The 25139-nt window shown below is 54.2% G+C and overlaps 1 protein-coding gene across 3 annotated transcripts; it reads left to right on the forward strand.

Moving 5' to 3' along the window:
• Nucleotides 1–93: 93 nt before the first annotated feature.
• PCSK7 (proprotein convertase subtilisin/kexin type 7) lies at nucleotides 94–25029 on the forward strand. Of its 3 annotated transcripts, XM_040631186.1 has the most exons (18): nucleotides 94–541; nucleotides 2059–2178; nucleotides 2313–2414; nucleotides 2634–3113; nucleotides 3768–3902; nucleotides 4737–4902; nucleotides 6050–6221; nucleotides 7023–7077; nucleotides 7523–7661; nucleotides 8520–8620; nucleotides 11172–11339; nucleotides 12073–12180; nucleotides 12614–12716; nucleotides 21311–21467; nucleotides 22032–22126; nucleotides 22889–22982; nucleotides 23192–23309; nucleotides 23579–25029. In XM_040631186.1, exons 4-18 carry the CDS (start codon nucleotides 2646–2648, stop codon nucleotides 23942–23944), a joined length of 2445 nt encoding a protein of 814 aa, XP_040487120.1. In that variant the 5' UTR covers nucleotides 94–541; nucleotides 2059–2178; nucleotides 2313–2414; nucleotides 2634–2645; the 3' UTR covers nucleotides 23945–25029. The 3 variants fall into 3 exon arrangements, with proteins under 3 accessions (XP_040487120.1, XP_040487119.1, XP_040487121.1); XM_040631185.1 differs by lacking the exon at nucleotides 2313–2414 and having other exon boundaries at nucleotides 96–541; XM_040631187.1 differs by lacking the exon at nucleotides 2313–2414 and having other exon boundaries at nucleotides 105–541; nucleotides 6050–6140.
• Nucleotides 25030–25139: the final 110 nt, after the last annotated feature.

Here is a 25139-nt window from a genome sequence, read left to right on the forward strand (position 1 = left end):
GGCCAGAGCCGGCACCGCGGAGGAACCGCGGACTCCGCGGTAGCCCCCTAACATACAAGTGGACCCTCCCGGGGACGCGGGGAGGAAGAGAGAGGCGACGGCGAGAAGGAAGGAGACCCGGCGGAGGGAGGAGCCCCTCTGGGAAGGTCCCAGGGAGAGTCGGGGCCATGGCGATCAGAGAGAGAAGAGGAACGACGTGCTTTTAAAAGGTCGCAACCGAGACGCCCTTTCGAGAGGACGCCATGAAGGGCAAGACGGTCCCTCCGGGCAGGGCCCCCGTTGAGGACGCCCCGACAACTCGGGGCGGTGGGGCCAGGCGAGCGGAGCCCACCACGCCCGCACGCTCCTCTCCCGGCCGAGGATGCCCGGAGCCGATGGCCCCCTAGCGCCGGTTGCTCCGGGCCGCTCGTCCGGGCCGTGGCCCCGCCGCTGATTGGCTGCGCCGCCGGGCGGAAGTGATGCTACTGTCACTGGCTCCCCGGGCTCCCGGGAAGCCGCGAGTTTCCGCAGGGAGGCGGCGGCAGCAGCTGCGGCCGGGCCGGTGAGTTGAGAATTCGGTGGGGGCGGGGCAGGGGAAATCCGAGTGGCTCAGAGCCTGGGGGCGCCGGCCTCTGAGAATCAGGGGGCCGCACGGAGGGTGCCCTCAGCCCCGGCGTGGGGGAGCCCCGGGAGACGGGGCACCCGGGTCATGGATCCCAGAGTAGTAGGGGTCCCTTTGACGGGAGGGACACAATGCACGGTACAGTCAAGGCCCGGGAGAGGGAAATCAATGAAACTGACGCGGGACGCAACCTGGTTTCTAGGAGCCGGGCATAGAGGCTGGGAGGAGGACGGTCTCTTGGGACAGACAGTCTCCTTCCAGGACTCAGGGCTGCCCATATTCTTTCTTTTCTCCCTTGGCACCTAAGAGCTGTAAAGATACGCAAAGCAGTTGGGTGAGGTTCTGATCTGCTTTCAGGGAGTATTTAGGGTTCCTTTCCCAGAAACCTGGAATGGGAGTGGGAGACGGTCCTGCTCTGCCAGAGGGAGAGGAGGAAGTGGTGGTCAGGTTTCTCTTCTCTTCCGGAAATGTATGGGATCTAGGGGACCTGAAGGGGCCTGCCCTGGGGGGGGGGGGGGGCATTATCTGGCTGTCTCGCAAGATTTTGTTTTACTTAGTAAGGTCTGGGAAAGGCATCTGAATATGTTGGGACAGTGGAGGCTGCTGGGGGGGGGTTGGAATTTGAGAGGGAATGTGCCGGGGAACCTAAGGAGATGTGGAATGCAGTTTTTTGGAGGGAAAAGTTGGGTGGCCTAAGTTCTCTTCTTCCTTTCCAAAGAGACTTTAGTAAAACACCTATTTTTCTGTCACATTTTGAGTTGGATCCCTTTGGGTGTGTGTGGGTACAAAGCCCTGCCTCAGGGTGATATCAGCACAGAGCAGAGGACTCTAAAGGAGCCCAGTCGCCAATAGGTACACACAGGTTCTGCTGCCCCCTCACCTCTCTCTGGCCCCACAGTTGCCCACCAGTTCTAAATGTGGCCCTTCTGAAATTAAACCGTGGGTGGCAGTCCCAGATTTGGAGCCGGAGCCCTCACTTGCAGGCCACCCAGCCGAGCTCGTGCCTAAAGAGAGCCAAGTTTAGTGCTACCTTGCAACTCTCCAATCATTTCTTCCTTCCTGCTTGCCCACTTGCTTTTTGGGCCTGTTCAGTTTCGTTTTCACCATTTCCTCTGTTTCCTACCTACTCTTACTTCCCCTGGCATCTGTCAGAGATAAAGAAATCAGGAAATTAGCTACCACTTTGACTTCTAGGAAATAGTACTCTCTGCTTCTCTAGGAGGGTGTCTGGGCAACAATTCAAGCCCTCTTCTGGGCGTCTGGGGAACAAAGAAAAGAGGGTGGCATGATGGTTAGGAGAAGAAGTAGGGTTTCTGTGCCAGTGTACAACCCACTTGAGATCCCTGCAAATGACACTTGATCATTGGCCACTTCCCTTGGTCACAGGTCATGGCTAGCATCTGCTGGCTCCACTGGGTTTGGGATGACACCATTTCTTCTTTTCTTGGGGCCCACAGGTCTGCAGTCTGTGCTCAGAGCCGACACCCCGCAGTGAAAGTGATGCCTTTTCTCCATTTGCACAAAATGAGCGTGAGGTGGTTAGCCAGACCAGGAGCTCAGCCTCACACAGAGTCCAGGTAGGACTGGGGCGCCCTTGTGGGGAGTCGGCCCCAAGGACACCTGGACTGAGATGTCAGCTGGGGGGAAGATTTATATCTCCTCAAAATAAGGGAGGAAGTTCTCTTCTAAAGAACGGTCATGATTCTGCCAGTAAGCTACGGGAGCGGTACGACTTTTGAGCCCTTTCCGGAACAACAGTGGCAAAGAGCAGCGTGGTGCCTGTTAGCGGTTGGACACCCTGCCTGATTATCTGGTGAGGTGGTGAGGTATCCACTGGAGTTAGTACCGGCCCACACCCCACCAGGGGGCTTATCCCTGTTGCTCAGGAATAAATATGAATAAAAAGAGAGGATCAGGTGTTTAAAAATGTAAATGGAGTGGATTGGGAGTTTTTGGGTGTCATACATGGATGGCTTGGTCTCCCTGCACATTCCCGGCAGGGGTCTCTGATGTCCTTTCTCTTTGTCTGCAGCCTACTGCTCTGATGCCGAAGGGGAGGCGGAAAGTGCCACACTCAGATGCCCTCCTGGGCCTGCCCGCCTGCCTCTGGCTGGAGTTAGCCGGGCTCTTCTTGCTGGTTCCCTGGGTCATGGGCCTGGAAGGGACAGATGGGCCCCGAACCCAGGGTCCAGGGGGGCTAAGCTGGGCCGTGCACCTGAACAGCCTGGAAGGCGAGGGGCCGGAAGAGACTCTGGAGCACCAGGCAGATGCCTTGGCCCGGGCAGCGGGACTGCTGAACGCCGGGCGCATCGGGGAGCTCCAGGGATACTTCCTCCTCGTCCAGCCGGCCGGGCAGCAGCAGGAACAGCAGGTGGAGGCCGTCCGGCGCCAGGCGGAGACTGTGTTAGCCAGGCACGAAGCTGTGCGCTGGCACTCGGAGCAGAGGCTGCTCAAGCGGGCCAAGCGCAGCGTCCACTTTAATGACCCCAAGTACCCGCAGCAGTGGCACCTGGTGAGCCCGGCCCTGCCGTCTTCAGCTCTCAGGCAGCTCTGTTCTCTAGAGGGCTCGTGACCGTATTACTGTCCTGCGGCCCCCATCCTTTGAATGGGGAGACATTTCTCTTGGCTTTGGTGGCGTGTCTTCCCTTCGGGCTCCACCTGCGCTCGCTTCTGGAGAGCCAGTGGACTGCAGATGTTAGGGTGTGGGTGCTGGGGCGAGGCTGCCTGGGCTCAGATCCAGCTCCGCCCCTTACGTGGAGATTGTAACAGTATGTACCTGCTGGAGTTCTGGTTAGGACAAGTGAATTAATATGTGTGTGCCTGACTCTTGGTAAACACTTGGTACCACATTATGTTATGTCATGTTCATAGGATATACATAATATGGCCTAATAATTGTATCCTCCAACCCTTGTCCTTGCCACCATTTCACTTTTATCACCGGTGAATGATGCCTTCCTGGAGAGCGAGGTTGCGGCCAAAGCCCTCCTTCGTCCCTCTGTCCCCGCCTAGACCTGTAGGTCTATAGCCACTCTGTGGCTCTTTGATGGCTAAGAGGAGAGGGAAAAGGGACTGCTAGTTCTGACTTGTCTGTCTGTGAGCTATGTCATGTGTCACTGGGCTCCCAAGGCTCCGGAAAGAGCTCCTGACCCTGTGTCTCCTACAGAATAACCGGCGGAGCCCCGGCAGGGACATCAATGTGACTGGTGTGTGGGAACGCAATGTCACGGGGCGAGGGGTGACCGTGGTGGTGGTGGATGACGGAGTGGAGCACACCATCCAGGACATCGCACCCAACTACGTGAGTGGCCCTGGAACGCCACCTCCAACTCTTGCATCTTACCGGCTTCTTGATACTGCCTCAGTCTGGCCTCCCTTTTTAGAGGTCCCTGGGCCATGCTAAGGGCCTGGGAGATGAGGTGGTGTTCTTCATCCTCCGTATACCCCCAGCCAGCATTCTAGACTGGCACTTAAGAGTCTCCTATGTCCATGGAGACTCCCCTCCCATCACCCAGCTCTCCAGCTCCCAGACCTTCTGATGGTTGCTGTCTGCGCTCCCTCCTTTCAGGAGAGCTGAGCAGCCCTGGCCCCCACTAGAGCTTGTTCTAGGGCTCCTTCTCCCAGTCTTTGTCCATCAAGGCAGAACATGAAGGGTCTGAATGGGGAAGCCCTCCCAGACTCCTCTTAAGCGCTTGGAACCTACAGACTGAACAAGGACAGGACTCCAGGTGGCACTTCCTGGTTCCGGTTGCTGCTCCCTGTCCTGGGGAGTAAGGAGTGGCCTCTGGAGGCAACTTCCCTCTCCCCACAAGTTCTGAGCACCCTCCTCTTTTAAAGCCTGGTCTTTAGGTAGCTCTAAATCTCTTTTATCCTGGGCTTCCCAAGCCATGGAGCCATCTCTTGGACCCATTTCTATAATGCACAAGAGAGGTTTGCTGAGACCAGTGGCACTTCTCAGTTTTGCCCCATGTGTTCTGTTCTCATGTCTACAGCCTGAGAGAGAGATGGGCGTGTCGCGCTGGCTGGGAGCCCCAAAGTCCTAGGTTCCCCCAGGTCTCCTCTCCCCCTGAGCTCCAGAACCTAACCTGTTAAAACCTGTGAGTGACCACATGTCACTTACCCGGCAATGTTTCAGAGCCCTGAGGGCAGCTATGACCTCAACTCCAACGACCCTGACCCTATGCCACACCCGGACGTGGAGAACGGCAACCACCATGGCACGAGGTGTGCAGGAGAGATTGCCGCAGTGCCCAACAACAGCTTCTGTGCAGTCGGAGTGGCCTACGGGAGCCGCATAGCAGGTACCCTCCGCTCTATCCTCGGTGGGCTTCTCCTGTGGTGACGGTCTTCACTCCCTGCCTGCCCCTCCCCCGAGTGCTGAACCGTGTTGATCCCACTCTTAACATGCACAGCATAGAGCAGAGGGTAAGCTTATACTAGGTGTCTGTAGGACATGTCAGTGCAGTGGTGTTTCAAGCATGTCATTAGCCGCAAACCCTATTATATAAAACAGATAAAAGTGGGAGTGGTCTTAATGTGGGACAGAGGCCTCAAGCCCCGACCGCTCAGTCACTTCCCCCCCTTTTTCTGATTATGGTTATGTCCCATCAAATGACCCAACTCACTGTAACAATAACTCCTTTTCCTTATCTAGGTTATACTTATATTTTTGTAATTTCCCAAATACCCTTTTACCTGCCTTTCTTCCTTGACCTCCTATGTCCATGGAGACTCCCCTCCCATCACCCAGCTCTCCAGCTCCCAGACCTTCTGATGGTTGCTGTCTGCGCTCCCTCCTTTCAGGAGAGCTGAGCAGCCCTGGCCCCCACTGGAGCTTGTTCTAGGGCTCCTCCCAGTCTTTGTCCATCAAGGCAGAACATGAAGGGTCTGAATGGGGAAGCCCTCCCAGACTCCTCTTAAGCGCTTGGAACCTACAGACTGAACGGATTGGCTGTATTCCTCTTACTCTCCAGCAGAGGGCAGTAGCCCTCTCCATAAATGAGCTACAGAGTGAGCCAGAAACTTCAGGGCCCAAGTCCCTTCTGAAAGCTCCATTTGTCCCTGTGTAGTCACCAGGATATGACCCACCCCATTTTAGAGGGTGAAATTAGGCATCCATGGAGCAGTAATGGTAATGAGTACCATTTATTGGACACCTTCTGTGTATCAAGCCCAGGACCAGGCTCTACATGGTTAAGGATGCAAATAAGGGAACCTTGGCTACTGCATTCTAGCCCAGGCCTCTTTCCACCAGCCCACATGATCCTTAAAATCCAAGGTCTAGCGTTTTGTTAAAAAAAATTCTGGTACATACACATGGTATAAACACTCAAAGGTACCAGAGTGCTCAGAGGAAAAGGTAAGTCTCCACGTATGGCTCGCCACCACTCAGCTCCCCATCGGGGGGACCCGCGTGGTCGAGGAGCTGATGGGGCCTTCACTGCCTAGGTATCCGGGTCCTGGACGGGCCCCTCACGGACAGCATGGAGGCTGTAGCGTTCAACAAGCACTACCAGATCAACGACATCTACAGCTGCAGGTACGGCAGAGCCAGGACACACAGCCTCCGACAGCAGAGCAGCACATGCGCCAGGGGTCCTCTCCTGGCTTCGACCCGGAGGTCCGTCACTGTCCTCTCTCCGGACCCCCAGCCGCTGGGTTCTCGGTCGCAAGCCCCACATCACCCCAAGCATCAGGTTCCCATATGAGGAGTGTGCCAGTCTGCACCGTGTTTACCTGTTCCATGAGCTTGGAAGGGCTGCCCTCCCACCACAGCCGAGCCGCATGCCCAGCACCAGTTCCCGCCACCCTGCATGTGAACACACCTGCAGCTTCGGGTTCTGGCGAGGGCTGGGGAGTGGGCGGGGTCTGAGTCCCTGAAAAAGGAGAAACTGAGTTTGGGCTGCCCTTGTAGCACCAATGGCACCGGGTCTTCCCCCAGCCAGCACCCCCCTTACGTGCATGACATCATCCACAGGAGACACTCCTCTTAGAGAAGGAGTGGAGAGCTCCTCAGACCCAGGAACTTAGATGTAGTCCTTCCTTTGTGGGTGCTGTGCCATCAAGCCTTGTCTGAGATCCCTAGATCAGGAGATGGCTGGCCCCCTGTCCCCCTCTACCAGTATGTATTGTCTCCTGCTCCCTAGGACCTGAGAAAGGATTTTTAGGGGCAGGTGAAAGTAGTCCTAGATCGGGAAAGTTTCTAAGGGTAAGAAAAGAGCCTTGTCAGTCCTTCCGTTTTCCACTTTGGAGTGAGGGCCGGGTCTTTGAACCCCGTGTCTTTTAATCATGGGGGTCCTGAACTAGAACACTTTGGAGGACAGGAAGAGCCTAGGAAGGAGGGTGGTCAGTTGGGCCTGGGAGGCCTGGCTGGGTCGCCACAGTGGGGCTCTGGCTCTTCCCTCTGGGTGTTTCTCAACAGCTGGGGACCAGATGATGATGGGAAGACAGTGGATGGCCCCCATCAGCTTGGAAAGGTAACTGAACTGCATGTAGTTTCCGAGACCCAGGACACCCTCTTCATTCAGGTCCTAGAACTACTGCAAGTTGCTCCCTTTCCCACCCTACCCCCATTGGTGGTGCCAGACTCATGGCATCCAGCCTTACCGCCTCCTTTTGGGCTAGTCCTCCTAACCTGGAGGCGGGGGAGCGTGGGGGACACCAGTTCTTAGAGAAGTGGTGATTTTATGCCCCCATCACCAGCCCCACCCGATCTGATAAGCAGCGTACTCGTGTCAAACAGTTGCTCAACTAACGGCTTCCTCCCCTTCATGTATCGATCTTTAAATTTCTCTCCCTGTTGCCCCAGTGCCTTTGGGCTTTTTCTCCTTTTCTTTCTAGAAGGGGAGGAGGCGATTGGTATGGAGGGTAGAGGTCTTTCTGTGCGTTCCTCAGTCGACCCAGGACCTTTCTGCTCCTCAGGCTGCCTTGCAACATGGGGTGATTGCTGGCCGCCGGGGCTTTGGGAGCATCTTCGTGGTGGCCAGTGGCAACGGGGGCCAGCACAACGACAACTGCAACTATGACGGCTACGCCAACTCCATCTACACCGTCACCATAGGTAGCGGCCTGGCGACTGTGTGTGCGTGAGTGCGTGCGTGCCCCTCGGCGGTGAGGGGACTCTATTTTGCTGTATGTGGGACTCAGTGGTGAGTGGGTTGTGTGTTTTAGGGTGTGTATCCCTCAGAGGTAGAGGGGTTCTATATTTTGGTGTATGTGTGTCCCTCGGTGGTGGGGGGGTGTGTATTTTGGGGCGCTCTGGCTTCTGTGGTGTCTGTTATGAGCACGATCTTCTCTTCAGGGTCATATAGTTAAGGAGGGACTAGCCCTGCTTCAGACACTCTCAGGACTTCCTTAGATGTCACCATACCGTGGGAACACTTTCAGCCCCATCACCTGGTTAGGCCTGTGCTGCAGCCTCTCTTCCCATGGGCCGCTGGCCTCCTGTTTGAAGCCTTCCCTGACCGCCACTAGCCTGAATCAAATGCCTTGTACCTGTGCCCCCTGGCGTAGTGTCTGCTGCCCCACTTGTGTTTATTTACTTACCCTACTTCCTCCCTGACTTTTGGCTCCTTGAGATCAAGACTGTGGCCTTTTCCGTGTGGCCCTGATGCCTCTCACAGTGTGGGACCTGCAGTAGATCATTAATAAGTGAATAAACATGGAGGAAGATGAATGTGTGAACAGACGAGTACCTGTCGAGTGGAACGCCCCCAGTTTTACGTGGGAGCCTACTGAAAGAATGGTATTAGGGCCCAGATCCCCTCTGCCATTTGAGGTTGCCTGTTCAGGTGAGGAGTGCGTGTACTCTGAGGCACTTGGGCCACAGAGATCCTTTTTTAAACTCAGGACAGCCTCCCAGATGATAACTCTGATGTCATCAGGCCCCTAGCTCTCATGTCCCCTACTCTGTCCCCAGGTGCAGTGGATGAGGAGGGACGGATGCCATTCTATGCCGAGGAGTGTGCCTCCATGCTGGCGGTCACCTTCAGTGGTGGGGACAAGATGCTCCGGAGCATCGTGAGTGCCTCCTGGGCCCTGCACCCCCTGCCCCTGCCCCACGAGACATCACTCAGGCGGCACCGCCATGTTTCTCTGGGTCCCCGCTTCCCCGCCTCGCCCCTCCACTTCCTCTTCCCTAGCACATCTGGATCTCAAAGGGTATGCCGCTGTTGGGAAATCAGAGCCGAGGACCCTAAATAAACCTGTACATGGTTTTTACCTTCAACATTTTAACTTGCAAACATATATTTTGTTATAGGCGCTAGTATGCATCACATTCATTAAATAACTCTTTTGAAATGTCTTCCTTTGGTAGAATTTGGGCTTCGGCTAATTCCTGTGGGCTTAGGAAAAAATCTTCATTCCATTGCTCTTCGGCCCTTACGTAAATACTGTGAGTTCTGGTCACGTTCCCCATCGGGAGTAAAGCTAGTGGTTGTCTTCATGGGATGGGCGGGAAAAGAAGTCTGGGAAATGCATCTGTCAGCCCAAGAAATAGTTCTTTCCTTGGACCTAGAATTGGAGCCGTAGCCAACAAGGGATCGGAGCAGAGGAGTGGAGCTTCTCACGCTGGGGAACCTTTTGAAGAATTCAGGCTCTGATGGCCACACCCGGCTGGCCTAGCTCCCTCCCAGCAGGTTTAGGCCAGGTCTCCAGACTGGAACCCCAGAGCTCCCTGCCTGTCCTTGCTGACCCGAAGAGAGTGATATGGGGCTAGGACCTCCAGGGAAGAGCTGGGCTGGAGCCTGGGGGTGTCCTATTTCTCCAGTGGCCTAGGGACAGATGTCTCTCTGGGGCCATTGCGAATCAGGCAACTTTGTCCTCCTGCTGGGTCACGTTCATTCTCCAAAACTGAAATTCTGTTTTGCCAATAAGTGACTTCTGGCCAACATGGGGTTCCGAGGCCCTGTGCCAGTGGCCCTCAGCCTCCTGCCCCCACCCAGGAGAAGGAAAAAGGGAGTAGGCTAAAAGAAACACGTCAGAGAGGCTTTGACCATGCAGGAAGGGGGGGGGTTGCCCTCTGAACCCCAGGCCAGTCTGGGTGAGGAGGAAGAGCAGGAGCAAACTATGCTCTTCGTGCCCTGGCAGAAACTGGGGAGCCCACTCACCAAGAAGGCCTCCCTGGCATGGTTGTGACTCTTGCTCAGCAGTGCCTGGCTGTTCTCCTAACTCCCCTCCCCCTCCTACCCCCGCCCCCATCTTCTACCTTCCATCTGAACTGTAATTGGTCCAGAAATGAACAGAGTTTGTTTAGCCAAGCTCCCAACTTTTGGATGTCTTTGCCTTGGAAACCCCCTGTTGCCAGTTTCTATTCAGTGGCCAGCTCCGTGGGGCCGCGGTCTTGCTGAGGACAGGGCGTGGAACATGCGCCGTCCCCTCGCTGGGCACCTGGGGCACTCCCCAGGGCTCCTGCCGCCATCAGCCTGTTCACGGCCCTCACAGCTACACACGAGACTGTCCCCATGACGCTGTTTCCTTAACAGGAAAAAACCCAGTCTGCTCCCGGCACAGACCGGCCTTCCCAGTCTCGTTGAGACTACAACTTGGAGGGTTTTTCCTTTTTCTTCCGGGAGTGTGCGGCGTCCGAGTGAAAATTACATCTCCTGGCAGCTGCTGTAACAGCTGGGAGGGAAGCAGTGAGTACAGTGGAGGAAGGGCAGTTCTTGGCAGAAGTTAGCACCCCGGTATCTGACCCAGAGAGAAGCCTGGAAGAAAAAAATTCTCTAGTCTTAACATTGGCACCATGTCCTAGATCCGAAGTGCCACATCGTGGAGCAGATTGAGGCAAACCCATTGTGGCTCCAGGGTTGATCAGAGCATGAAAAAAAGACTTGATGCCATCTCCCGCGGTGAGGTAACTCTCCCGCCCCCGCGCCCCCAGAACCGCAGGTGGAGAAGGGGGCTCATGGGAAGCACACTGAGGCGCCAGGCCCGGAGCGGTGAGGCAGATTGGGCCAGGGCGGGCAGGCCGTGTGGACGCGAAGCCCACGCTGAGCTCCTGGGGTGGGCGAGGACGCAGTTCCCTCTCCCTGGGAACACACTCCCTTTATTCGCACTGATGTCGCTCCAGCCCCTGTCGCCGAGCTGCCAAGTTGGATTTTCTTGAATGGTGCCGTCACTGTTGTCCCAGCGCCAGCTGGGGCCCAGGAGCTCCCCCGCCACTGCCTCTGTCTAGCATGGTTGTGGGGCTTGGAGGGTCGGGGTGGGGAGTTTGGGAAGCCGTTATAAGAGGAGCAGGAATCCGGAAAAGTGTCCTGTGCACCTGAGGCGTCTCCCACAGCTCCATCTCCTTTCTGCCCAAAACAAGACCCTCCCAAGTAGCTCTTTAGTCTTTAATTCATCTTTTCTCAGTTCTCCAGAGCTCGTCCTGCGGGGGGGCGGGGGGGGCTTGAAGGATTAAGGATCTCCTTTGTCCTGACCTGTAGTGGGCTTCCCCCCGGTGAAAGATTCAGCTCTCGCAAAGGAAAGGCCCACCTGAGAGGCGTATTCGGAGCGCCCGTCGCCCACCCCTCTCTGCACAGCCCTGAACTGCGTGTCTAACCCCGCCCCTCCCCCATCCGCTTCCCAGGTGACCACCGACTGGGACCTTCAGAAGGGCACAGGCTGCACCGAGGGCCACACGGGGACGTCGGCCGCAGCCCCTCTGGCGGCGGGCATGATAGCCCTGATGCTGCAGGTGCGGCCGTGCCTCACGTGGCGTGACGTGCAGCACATCATCGTCTTCACGGCCACCCAGGTGAGACCCTAGCAGCCTTCCCCGGACGTGAGGGAGCAGGAGGCTTCGGACTCACCCGGAAGTGAGGTGCCGGGTGCTTTTCAGAGTGGCCCAGGTATAGAACTGGTGCGGGCACCCCGTCACGATCACGGGCCTCAGCTCACTCGTGCCTGTTCTGCCTGAGCCGTTTCACCCGCGGAGGGGTGCTCTGGGCTCTGGACTCCAGGCCTGCGACTCCTGGCTCCTTCTCCAGAAGCAAGCCACAGGGGTGGTGACATCATGGGGCTTTGACCTTTTGTCCCAGCTCTCCTTGGGAACCCATTCCTAGTGGCCTTAGTGGGAGAGTCTGGCCCGGGTCAGCCAGCAGGGCCAGCAAGGAAGCCAGAGTTACTTGTTGACCTTCTAGTCGACCCTTGAACAACATGGGTCTGAATGCATGGATCCACTGGACATGTATTTTCTTTTCCTTATAATTTTCTTAATAACATTTTCTTTTCTCCGGCTGACTTTACTGTAAGAATACAATATCTAATAGATAGAACATACAAAATGTGTCTTTATCAACTCTTTCCGTTCTCAGAAAAGCTTCCGGTCAGCAGGAGGCTGTTAGTAGTGAAGTTGTGGGGAGTTAAAAGTTATACATGGATTTTCCACTGTGGGAGGAGGGGGGTTAATGCCCCCAACCCTTGACTTGTCCAAGGGTCAAGGGTACTTTGGAAATCCGAGAGACTAAGCAGGACCTCTGTTCTCTCAGTATGAGGATCGCCGTGCAGACTGGGTCACCAACGAGGCCGGCTTCAGCCACAGCCACCAGCATGGATTCGGCCTGCTCAATGCCTGGAGACTCGTTAATGCAGCCAAGGTGAACAGGTGTTGGCAGGGCAGGGACCCCTGCGTGGAGTGACCGAGGGAGGGGGCCAAATGCCTTAAACCTTGCCTGGCACGTTGTAGGTACTTAATAAATGTTCTTCATTTACCCTCATGCCAGCTGATACCCATTTTTCAACCGAAGAAGCAGGCTCAACGTTTTCATTGAAGTTTCCGAACTATTGGTAGAGAGTGTAGCTTGGGGCTTCCAGGGGGCTCTGGTTCTCCTCTTCCACTCTGGATGCAGCCACTCGCTCTGGTTCTGTGTTTCGGTGCCGTAGGGGGCACTCCCGGGTGTCAGCAGGAGCCTCGGGAGTGAAAAGAGGTGATGAGGAGAGGAAAGATAAGAAGAGCTGGGCCCTAAAGATTGAGTGGATGAGAGTGTGCCGTCATCTTGTTCATTCATCACCACCCCTTTCCTTTAATAGATCTGGACCTCTGTCCCTTACTTAGCTTCCTATGTCAGCCCTGTGTTAAAAGAGAACAAGGCTATCCCGCTGTCCCCCCACTCACTGGAGGTCCTGTGGAATGGTAAGTAGTCAGCAGAAAGGGGGTTAATCTCGGGCCTGAGGTTTGGGGCGGGTGCCGGGGAAATCAAACTCATCGTCCCTGCCCGTCCCTGCCCGATTCTGCCCCCTTCCTTTAGGAGCTGAGCTCCAGCCAGACCTGTGGAGTTTTCTTTGACCATTTTAGGACATGTTGCTGCTTCTGACTTGGCTGGCCCCCTGGCTGCTTAAATAAGACCTTTCTCCTGAGTTACTAGTAGTGGAAGGAGCTGCCGAAGGCCTTGAAAGATGCTGCTTTGACTTCCATGCCAGGAACTTCCAGGCAATCCTCTTCAGCCCAGTGGCCTTTGGATAAAGTAAATGAATCTCTTCCTTTGACTCTCCAGCTTGTGTGATACAGAAGTTGGGTGGGGTGTTTGGGGGCGGGACAGGAGGATGTGGACGTCTCCCTGTGGTGCAGTTGTTTGTCCTCTGCCCCCGCCTCCGTCACAGCCAGGGTCAGAGATGGGTTTGTGTCCAGCACCGAGGCTGAACCCCTTCCCAGAGAAGAGGGAAGCTGGATGGGGATGCCTGTGCCTCTGTCAGCAGATTCCCCCGAGTTCCCGTGTGAGAGTTTCCCTACTCCCAGCTCCAAGGGGGATTTTTTTTCCCCCTTGAAGAATTTTGCCAGGCAGAGTTACTCACTACTTTTTGTGAAGATTGAAGCATGCCATGTTTTGGGCCCAAGTTAGAACTCCGTCCTCGCTTACCCCAATTTGATCCTAGAAAGTGATCAAACCAGAGCAAGAACAAGAGGCGGAATGGCCAAAGAAGGGAGCCCAGAAGGGAAGGGCAGGGGCAGCTTCCCTCGGGTGGAGGTTTCCCTGAGAAGGGTTCCGTTGTCTCTCCCTAACCATGTCCGGCACTTGCCCAGCTTCCCTCTGCGTGGAAGAAAATCCACGGGCCTGGTTCATCGCGTTTTCCGTAAAAGGAATGCTATCTTGGAAAGGGCATCGGCCAAGGCAGAGAAGTGCAGGAACATTCCCAGGAATGCAGTTCAGTTGGAACCTCCAGGCTTTGCACTGATGGGTCTTGGAGATAGTGTGTCTTTTAACTGGGACCTCTCACACAAGACTCCCCCACTGTCCTTTAAGTAACAAAGTAATGCATAGTCGCACTTGTCAAATGGGAGTTGACTTAGAAGAGTTTTGGGGGCCTTTCCAGCCTCGTCCTCTTCTGCTTCCCACTCACCAGGGGACATCATTGCCCCAGCATGTGTGACACACCTCCCCGGCAACCGCTTGTTTGTCACTAGGAAGCACAGAAGGAAGGACACATTGTCCTGGGCCGAGGAAGTGGGAAATGGGGTAGTGGGAAGAGAGGATGAAGCAAAGGGAGGTGTAGACCCAGGGTTTTGCTAGTGTGGAGGACAGCCGGCAGGACAGCGTGATTTTCTGAGGTCAGCAAAGGTGTCTTCCCCTCTGTTGTGACTCCATTTACCCCCGAGCAGACAGGACAGAAAGTACAAGCTTGGGGGCATGCTTGGAGGTTGAAGGGGGTCTAGTTAATATAGATTAGAACAACTCAGTCCTAGATGGTCCAGAAACATGCCCCCGTGGCCAAGCTTCGGTCTTTTCCTCCGAGACCTGGGTGAATCGGTGTCTGAGGGCTCCAGGTGAACTTTGTATAAGGTGGAGAGAGCTGCACACCGCTGAGAGAAGAGCAGAGGTGCAGCACTGCTGAGACTCCAGAGCAGTGGTGTCCACGGCACTTGCCACAGCGATGGAAGTGGTCTCTGTCTGTGCTGCTCAATTCAGAGGCCACTGGCTGTGTGAGGCTATTCAACACTTAAAATGTGGCCAGTGTGAGTGAGGAGCCAAGTTTTAATTGTATTATATTTAAATTTAAATAACCTCCCATGGCCAGTGGCTGCCGTTCTGGGCAGTGCAGTGCTGGCGCCAGACAGAGGATGTGGGGCACACGGGATCGGGGCCGCTTGGTTCCTTTAGATCTGACTCTGGGTCTGAAATCTCTACCAGAGGGTAGGAGGGACAATGGGGTTTGCGAGGAGTGTCTAAAACACAAGAGAGTCTGCGTGTGTTCAGGAAATTTCCTGAAACCTCTTGCACTTACCCTTTTATCCTGTGTGCAGCCTGAGTGTAACTGGCTAAGCCTCTGCCTAGGCAGGAATCATTCCTGTTCCTTCTCTGTGCCTTCCCTGTCCCCCCGGCCTCTCCTCCTCCGCTCACCCTTCCTGCTGCCTTCACACTTCCTCCACTCACCTACTGAGAAACATAAGACAGTCCCTGCCGGCCTTCAACCTGGAACCCCTCAAAGTGAATAAACTAAAGCCACTGCTCGCTTTATGACCCCCTCTCTCTAGCACTGAAGACCCGGTTCATGCTCACAGTGCCCCCTTTCCTGGTCAGGCCCAGAGGCGAGTTCAGAGTTCATCCTTCTTGACCTTTCTCCCGCTCTGACCCTCTTCATGGGGCCCCGGCAGCGGCCTCCGCCTGTGCAGCCTCCACGACCCTTCGGCTCCAGGGCCCTCTCCTAGCTTCTCCGCTGGGGTCCTCGTATCGTTTGTTCGTTCGGTCACCACTCCCAGACCGTGAATGCCTCTTCAGACTCCTCTGCGGTTCTCTCTCCTCCCGGGGGTCTCTCCTCTGCCGTGCAGCAGTTTTCATGACTTCAGCTACCACCTCTCCACAGATGATTCTTAGCTCGAAGTCCCTCTGATCCCTTACCAGTGGGAGGGATAGAGATTATCATAGTTTTCCATAAGATCACGAGCGAAGGAAGCCCCGGGATCTTCTGGCCAAGGGGTGAGAGCTGAAAAAGACCCCGACTTACCAAAGGCCAAATAAGAATCAGACGATCATCAACTGTGACTTGAGTGCTTTTTACGAGCCAAGCACTGTTCTGAGTATTCCCTCATTTAATGGTAACGTGCTTGGTTCTAGCGTCCCCGTGTGCGCGGCCCCCAAGCCCCTCTGTCTGCACCAACCAGAAGGGCATGTGGCATGGCTGCGCACACATCCTCACACAGACGGGCTCTCGAGGGGCTCTTTTTGGATTCCATGCTATTCCATAATGTTCTGGAACATGGCATTGACTCTCTGTGAGACCCTTGTCTGCCACGTTAACGCTCCCCTCCAAGCATGCCACCAGTATCTCCCTGCAGCTTTCCGTCCCTACATCACCGTGCGCTTTTGGGTATCCCACCAGCACATGGCATGTCACATATGGGGCCTTCCAGATTTCACTGTCACCCTTCAAAAGCCAGCTTGCTTTCCAGGTTTCTCCCATTTTCCATCAGAGCCATTGCCATTCCCTAGACTGCCACCTTGAAGCTCTGCAGTCGTCAGCCACTCCGTCTCCCTTGCTTCTCCCCAGGTCTTCCCCTGTCCGTTCCCCTGCTGTGGAGGCTTTCACGTATTTCTGTGGAATATCTCTCAATTGATTCCCTCATTCATTCTGCAAACTCAACACCCATCTCCTTCCAGGCACTGTGTCAAGTTCTGGAGATCCAGAGATAAGATAGGATCCCTGCCCTCAGGAGCTCACAGTCTGGTAGGGGGAAGGCAGCCCTGTCTGCGGCGGAGATGACATGGGTGTTGGAGAGAGCCGCCTGCCACCCAGGGAAGACAGGAGGGCACTCGGAGAAGTCAGTGACTGACCTGAGCGGGGGGGAAGGGGTGAGGAGAGGGACATCCAGACAGCAGGGACCACATGTGAAGAGTTGACAGAGTTTCAGGGAGCCTCGAGTCACGTGGTATGGCTGGGGCAGGGGTGTGAGGGGCAGGGCCAGATAGACCCGTGTGTGCCTTGGTAAGGAGTTTGGACCTGACCTGGAAGTCTGTGTGTAGGGAGCCTTCAAGATAAGTTGTCACCCATTGCTGGTCGGGGAGGGTGAAGGAGAGCGGCCCCTTGTCTTTTAGAGCTACAGACTCATGTCTGCTGAGAAGCTAGCAGGGTGTCTGGGGATGCTGTCACATGACTCCGGGAAGGGGAAGAAGCGGGGACCATTGATGAAACAAGATTGACCATATATTGATAATTATTGGAGTTATGTGTTGAGAACATCTGTTCTATTTTTTATATATGCCTGGAATTTTCTATAGTAAGAATATATATATATTTTTTTACATGCATTTATATTTTTTAACATATAAAAAGATTTCCAAGTTTTTAAGCTTGAGCAACTGTCTAGTCAGTATTGTCATCAAATGAGGTGAAGAACCAGGCCAAAGAACAGATCTGGGCAAGGGCTGAGGCTGGGAATTTGTCACGGCTGTGTTTGAGGCTGCTCGGGGCAACATCTAAAGGTTATGGCCAGAAGGCGGTTGACGAAATAAGTTCAAAGGTCTAGACTGGCAGCCATGATTTGGGAGTTACCAGCGTAAAAGGAGAAGAAAAGGTCTGGGGAAGAATGAGGCCCCCAGGGTTGGTGGGCAGACAAAGGATAAAAAAGGACCTGGGACACGGACCACATTAAAGGTGTGGGCCAAGGAAAGATGCTTCTGGAGGAAAACAGGAGGGATGAGATGGGCCGGTGGGGGGTAGGAGGAAGTCAGGAGGAGGTATCGTGGGAATTGGGGGCTGTCTCCATGAGAGAGGGCAAGGAGACAAGGATGGAAGGGGCGGCCCTGGGTTTGCCGCACAGGCCCCTGGTGCCCTCGAGAACCGTTTCCGGTACTCAAACAGGGGCAAAAGCTCCATCGCACCTGGTTGAATAATTCATGGAGGCAGGAGATTTCTGGTTAAAGATGGCAAATTGTTATGTTCTCTTATTTCTACTTTCTTCCCAAACCTCACCAAAATAAGAATGAAGGAATAAAAGTGGCGTAAGCACAAGGCCAAAGAGAATGGGAGAGAGGCCTCAGCAAATGAGAGATTTCATCACATGTTTGGAAGATGCAAAATGAATGGAGAAATGAGCAGGGCTGAGAAAACCGCGTACCAAATGCCTGCGAGGGTGATACTAAGAAATAAGCCCTCATGCCACAGAGTCCCGACAGGCTCAGGACCTAGAGGTCCCATTTGCTCCAGGAGACAGAGATGAGGTATGAGGTGGAAAATAGGGATCGGTGGAAAGGTAGATTCCGGGGCACGTTCTCCCATCCTTGGCAGCCAGGTGATGTACATTCCTTATGCCGGCAGGAGTTGGGAAGTTTATTCTCCAGAGACAGGGAGTGTACTGCGAGGGGGGACCCTCCCCTCCACGCTAGCTGCCCAGATCCCAGGGCCCTGGCAGCCAGGAGATCAGAGGCTCCTCTCTGGAGCAACGGAAGGACCCCTCATTGAAAGACTTGGAGACACGGATATGGAGGGCTCCTCCGCGAACCAGTCAGGTGCCAGGCCAACCGACTTCAGGGAAGCCTACCAGTACAAAACTCCACCCACGCTTAGAGCTTCCAACTGGCTTTTCAGGCTAGTAGGGATCACGGGCCATTTGGAAAAACAGCAACAACAACAACCCTCCAAATCTTGAGGATGTTTGTTTTCCGTCGCTAAAACTCAGCCAAACTGATTATCCTATGGGAAGGTAGAAGAAGGATACTTTCAGACATTGTCTGAAACTGCTGGGAGAGGCAGCGATTCCAGAAGGAAGGATAAACCAAGGGAAGGAGAGGATGGGGGAGAGAGAAAGGGAGTGCAGACAGAGAGGGGACAGAAGCCCAACCCAGCAGCAGGGTAACGGACAGGACTGGGAGACAGGGAGCCAGAGATGGGGTCTCCGGGGGAAGGTGGCACTGAGGGGGCTTCGGACTGTTTGTTCATTTGAAGAAATAGCATTCAGAGAGGTTATGTGGTTCTTCTGTGCAGTTTGGAAAGAATGAGTGATGGGGTACGTGAGCTGAAGTAAACCAAAAAACAGGGCAATTATTAACTCTAGAGGGGACATCGGCAAATTGTTCAGAAAATGAAATGTAATCATTATGTACTACTTGGCTAAATTCCATATTCCATAAGGTCATAGTAAGGAAACAAAATATTAACCTAACTAAAAATGGTGATGTAATTATTTTGAGAGGATGGAGGGGAGGGCAGGGTAGGAAGAAGGTCTGTGTGCGGTATTAAATCCTCATCTGCTGTAATTAGAATTCGATAAATAATGTCTAGAACTGATGAACCGTGAAATAGTCACACATGCCTGGTATTTGGAAACATGAAGATAGATCCCAGAAGAAAACAACTAAAAGCAGTAAGAAGTGTTTGCTTCCGGGGAGTGGCTCACGAAGATGGTGAGGAATGGGGTAGGAGATTGTCCTCTTACTTTTAAAACCATGTATACCGTCTTGACAGGAAAAATGTTAAGAATGATTGGGAGGGTGAGAAGTAGAGACGGTGAACGTAGACATCTTTTCCGAGAAGTTTACCGGTAAAGGAAAAGACATAATACCCGATACTTACATGGTCTTAATACTCAGTACTGTTCTAAGTACTTTATGTGTATGAACTAATATAATCTTCCTATCAACCCTATGAAGTAGGTACTGTTACTATCCAAGTTTTCCAGATAAGGAAATGAATCCGATTCTCAGAGCTAGGACAGGGCTGAGCCGGGCTTTGAACCCAGGCCGGATGGCTCCAGAGCGCATGTCCTTCACACTGGTGGGCAGAAGGACGTGTGAAGAGTTGAGAAAGGGTTTATTTGTTTTTGTTTTTCATCTGTAGTAGGAAAGACATAAGCAAGAAGATTCAGCCAAGAAGATGGCTAATGGGGCTGGTCCGATGTTGGACTCTTGCCAGCCAGTTGCTGTGAAAGGAAAAGAAAGCAAAGGAGCTTGAGAGAGTAAACAAGAGGGTGCTGGAGAGCCGAGCTGCGGGATCTTAGCCGTTAGGAAAGAGGAGCTGGATGGCGTGCAAGGAAAGGAAGGAAGGGATCAAGAAGGGAGTGAGGAAAGTGGAGAGACGTGATGTCCTTGTTTTCAGAGAAGGTGGGACATTGGCTTTGACGACTGGCCAGCTGGAATGAAAGACCCTTCACACGTGCACACGTCTATACCCAGAGAGGTCGAGATCGGTATTTCCCAACATGTTATCAAGAAGTGTGGCAGCTTCTTTGTTTTCATTTTTGCTCAACTACTCTTCTGATTGGTCGTCAATTAATTTGCATTGTTTATCTGATGAAACCCACAATGAGAGTTTCTAAACCCTTCAGAAGTGAGGCCCCGGGGCGTGGTCATGGAAGTGGGTGCTGATTTGTGCTGGACGAGGAGGTAAACAGTATGAGGTCACGATGTGGGACAGCCGTCCTCTGAGCGCCATGTGGTAGTGGATGACTTGGGCCGGTGCTCTGAGCAGGAGGCCAGCGGGCACGGGGTCTGGGAAGGACAGAAGGTGGTGTCACAGACTCAGAGCCTTGCCTTTCCTCTTCCTTCTTCCCTCATAGCTGTTCATGCTCTCCCTGGAAAGTGGAGGTGCTGGTCTCCGCCTTGCCTATTGGAACGGATCAGTGGAAGAAGTGCTTTAGAAAGAATTGTTTCTCCTTGCCACCTAATTTTCTAATATTCCCCAACTGAGTCTTCCACTTCAGCCATTTGTGTTTTTCTTAGTTTGTTTTGAAGTAACTAGATTCACAGGCAGCTGCAAAGCAGTGCTCAGGGGAGTTTCATGCGCCCTTCTCCCCACGTGAGTGTCTGAAACAATTCCAGTCCAGTATCAAAACCAGTAAAAGGACATTGCTATGGTCCGTAAAGATATTCAGATCTCACTGGTCAGACTCGCAGTCTGATTTATACGAGAGTATGTGTGTTGGGGTGGGGGCGGGGCTCCCTGCAGGTTTACCACACGTGTAGCCTCGTGTAGCCTCCACTACAACCAAGATCCAGACTACCCCAGCCTCACTAGACTCCACTGTGTCACCCCTTTGTGGCCGTGCCCACGCCCTCTGCCCCATCCCTCATGCCTGGCAAGCACTCACCTGGCGTCCGTCTCCATGCTTGTGTCATTCATGAGTATTACACAATGGAAGTCACGCTCTGTAGCCTTGTGAGATGGACTTTTTTTTTCATTCAGCATCATTTCCTCCAAGTATATTCACTTGAATAGTTTTTTAGAAATTTGTACTGCCTTCCATAGGAAACTTGTTCATTCCCCCCCCCCCATCTTTGGGCCGTCTCCCCTCCGGGAACATTCCTCTGCCTACCAGCACTCTCTACCGCCCCATGTTCACCTCCTTCTGCGGAGGCTCGCCCTGTCCTGTGCCTCGAGCCTCTCTGTTCTAGCCTCAGTTACATACTCCTCGCACCGTCTCGTCCTCCACTTGCAGGTAGAAGGCAGAGATCATGTCCAACTTACCTTTCTATCCCCAGCATCTAGTGCAGTGCCTGAAATGTAGGAGGTACTCTGTAAATTCTTTTTGGATGAATGAATGGTTGAAGCTGCTTTGTTTGGTTCTTACATTGTGTCTTGAATATGTGATCTTCCCAACGAGACTCTAAGCCAGATTGTCAGCCCCATGAAAGCAGCCGCAACATTCCATTTACTCAGCTGCGCTGGGTCCCAGTTAGGGCTGCGTTAGGTGTTTGTATGTGATTCAATGAGTGTGCGCCTTTGCATGTGTTGGGATGAAGTGAGGGCGTAAGTGTTGTGGGGGCTGGTTTCCCAGCTGCCCAGCCTGACTTCCCACAGTCAGCAGGATGGACCTGGAGATGTCGGGGCTGAAAACGCTGGAGCACGTGGCAGTGACAGTCTCCATCACTCATCCACGACGCGGCAGCTTGGAACTGAAACTGTTTTGCCCCAGTGGCATGATGTCCCTTATCGGCGCCCCCCGCAGCATGGACTCGTACGTATGCCCACCCGCACCTTCTGAGCTGTTTTTGGCAACAAGGGTCTTTGCAAGGAAAAGATACAGGGAAAGCAGATGCTGGCACTGTCTGAGCTGTCTCGGCACTGGCTGACCATGGCAGCGGGAAGCCCTTTCTTACCTGGCTCGCAGAAGTCGCTTACAGTGTGCTGAACACCGCACTTGACAAACACTTCCTCTAATCCTTACAAGAACAATGCAGAGGAGACTACCCTCCTTCTACAAATGAGGAAACAAGTCTCAGAGCTGGGAAGTGCCTGAGGAAGTAACAGGAAGCCTAGCTCTGCCGAGCTCCCCAGCCTGTGCTCTCTCCACATTGGCTTTTCCTACTAGCACATGCTGACCCAAGTCCCTCATTTCATGGGAGCCCCGGGGAAAGGACAGCACTTGAGGACCCCTCATGGCACGCTCCCCAGTAGCTGTAGGTCAGGCCACTACCGCCATGTTTTTATGGCCACTACAGCAAGGAAATCGTGTTTGTGGGCAGAGGGTCAGTCCCCTGCCCCACACCTTCCAGGTGTTCTACTCTTTTCTTCCCCCCAGAGATCCCAATGGCTTCAATGATTGGACCTTCTCCACTGTGCGGTGCTGGGGGGAAAGAGCGAAGGGGACTTACAGACTTGTGATCAGGGATGTAGGTAAGCCTGCCTGCCCTTCCGTCTGGTCCCTCCGGAGCTGAGCCCCCACAGAAACCGTCCCATGGAAAAGACATAGGGTTGCCATTGGACCCACAGGGTAGATGCCAAGAAGTACACCCCATTTAAAATATGGGCACTGAAATCTAAAGTTGTTCGTTGATACTACCTCTCATATTCCTTGGAGAAGTGACTGATCCATTTTTCCTCAGGATAGCAACAAAAATTCCTTGTTGAAACCACATTTCAAGTCCTTTCACATATAACCATCCTTCGACCAGCCCTGGTAGGCAGGTAAGGGCAGGACTAATTTTCACCATTTTTTGTTTTTGTTTTTTGTTTTGTTTTGTTTTTAAAACTGAGGCCCACCCAGAGGTCTGAAGTGACTGGTGCAAGGTCACACAATATTCCAGTGAGGAGACTGGAAACCAAACCCAACTCTCCTGGCTTCCAGCCAAGTTAGGTGTTCACTAGCCTGGTGGTTTTCAAACCTTTAATTTAGTAGAAGGACATTTTTTTTTTCCGAAGCAAAATCCCAGCTGAAACCCTAAAATATGAAAGAGAGAGAGGCAGGACGTCTTTGCTTCAGAGTCACACCTTTTAGCCTCCCCCTCTCCATCCCGGAGGGCCCCCCATGAGGCCCATCTGCAGAACCCCACGGCAGACTGTGAGGCCGAGTCCCCTGGGGGCGGGGCGGGCAGGGCCTCTGCTCTTTGCACGGCCAGCACAGGGCAGGGCTCACGGACTGCCCCCTGGCTGCTCTAGGAGACGAGATGGTCCAGGCCGGCACCCTGCAGCAATGGCAGCTGACCCTGTATGGCTCTGTGTGGAGTCCAGTGGACATCAGGGACAGGCAAAGGTAGGTGCCAGATGCAGGTGCCCAGGGGAGGCAGCTCCTGGGGCCGGAAGAGGCCCCGTAGGGAGCTCCCCCTCCCCGGGAACCCACAGTTCACCTGCCCCTTCTTGCTTCGGGGCCTCTTCCCTCTCCAGCTGTGAGGTGGGGGAACTGGTGAAGGCAAGGGGGTCCCAAGTTCAGGAGGACATCCTCATCTCTTTTCTTCTCCTCAGACTGTTAGAAAGTGCCATGAGTGGAAAATACCTGCATGATGGCTTCACTCTGCCCTGCCCCCCCGGGCTGAAAATCCCCGAGGAAGACGGTTACACCATCACCCCTAACACCCTCAAGGTGGGTGGGCGGGCAGGAGTGTCGTGGGGGATTTAGTCCTGGCCGGGGGACTCCAGGTGACTTGAGAAGTGAGGGTTTGGGAGGAGCTGGCTGGGTCCCCGCTCGACTAGCTAGCTCTAAGAGGCAAGGGCTCCTTGGGTGGGGGCGAGTGCGTTGGGGTGGGAGAGGCAGTCCTTGGAAGGTGACAGACTTTGAGCTCATTGTTCTGGGTTGAGAAAAGCCACAGGCTTTGGGAAACCATCCCTAACTTGGGTGCTTGACTTTTCCAGACTCTGGTGCTGGTAGGCAGTTTTACCATCTTCTGGACTGTTTACTACATGCTGGAAATATACCTGAGCCAGAGGAATGTGGCCTCTCACCGAGCTTGTAGGAGTGGACCCTGCCACTGGCCCCAACGAAGCCAAAAAGCTAGGGAGGAGGGGACAGAACTAGAATCCGTGCCACTTTGCAACAGCAAGGATCCGGATGGAGTGGAGACAGAAAGTGAGGGCCCTCCCACCACGTCTGATCTCCTTGCCCCAGACCTGCTGGATCGAGGGGACTGGGGACTGTCCCAGGACAGGAGTACCCTGAACTGCCCTCATCATCACCTAGCCCCAGACCTGTTGCAGGGGAAAGAGGAGCAGATTTGCTGACCCAAGGCCCAACAGAGTCGACATGAGACAGGCTCTTCCTTTCCAATGCCAGGAAAGCTTGGAAGGCTGCTCCCGAGTCCCGGGAGCTCTGGGGAGAAGGCAGCCCTGATGCTACTAACATCAGGGGTTCACAGGCCGAAAGAGCACCCTCTGCGCTCAGGGAAGGCGAGGGCCTTCTTAAGGTGCAATGACAGAGGAATCGTGCTGGAGAACAGTGTGGCCACAGCCACTGGGTCTTCCTCCGACTGAATAGGAGCTTCTGGTGAGAAGGGCCTGGACAAGGGCTTGGCCCCCCCCCCATTGGGCAGGCCTGCCTCCTCTCCTCGTTTCTCCCGGGCGAGCTGGTGATGTGGGTCATAGGGACCCTCACCCATGCATGGGTGGGGCGGGGCCTGCTAAGGCCCGAAGAGCCTCTCCGCAGAAACGTCACTGGGGTCCCTCGGGAAGAGGGCTCAAGGTGAAGGCTGGGAAGAGCCCGTGGATATATGCCTGTCCTTTTAATGACCCAGAACCTAGAAACAGCAGTTTTTTCCTCTCCCTCCCTCCCCTTCCTGCCTCCGCCTGGAACCCAGGACCTACTGGTATGGCAGTTAGCCCTCAGCCCAGCACACTGGCCCTGAAAGCAGCTGCCTCCATGAGCCCTGATTAGAAGCCAACCTTGAACACACCCCTGACTCCTTCACCATCGCCCCCCCGACCCTCCATCCTGAAGGATCGGTACGATGCACCTGGCAAAGCCGCGCATGGGTGCAGATGGGTGCGGCTCTCCAGGGCCTGCGCGGCTTCATTTGCTGGGTCTGCAGCAGGACTACGACAGGGGTCAGCCACTGCCACTCCAGCCCTGTGACCGCCCTGTCTTCCTCTGCAAAGCGCTCAGGGAAATGGCCTTACCCACTGGAGGCCAGCCGTCTGCCTGACTGGCTGTGACTCCTCCCGGCCTTGGCCTCCTCCCCTCTTCTGAGCTAGTTGGTTGATCTAAATTTTTTTTTTTTTTAATGCTTAAGATTTGGGTTTCTCTTTTCACAGCAACGTTTGGTTGAATGTTTTTCTGCACAGCTTTTCCAAAATAAAAACCTTCCACACAACTCTGCTGCTCCCCATCCCCTTTCATCTGCCTCCCAGAGCTCATGAAAGTTGCCAAGTCACTCCTCTTGGCCTTTGGTCCCCGGTCCCCAGAGATTCACTCTCCTCCTTC

This window comes from Ursus maritimus, unplaced genomic scaffold (genome assembly GCF_017311325.1).
Source record: "Ursus maritimus isolate PB19 unplaced genomic scaffold, ASM1731132v1 scaffold_16, whole genome shotgun sequence".
Lineage (NCBI taxonomy): Eukaryota > Metazoa > Chordata > Mammalia > Carnivora > Ursidae > Ursus > Ursus maritimus.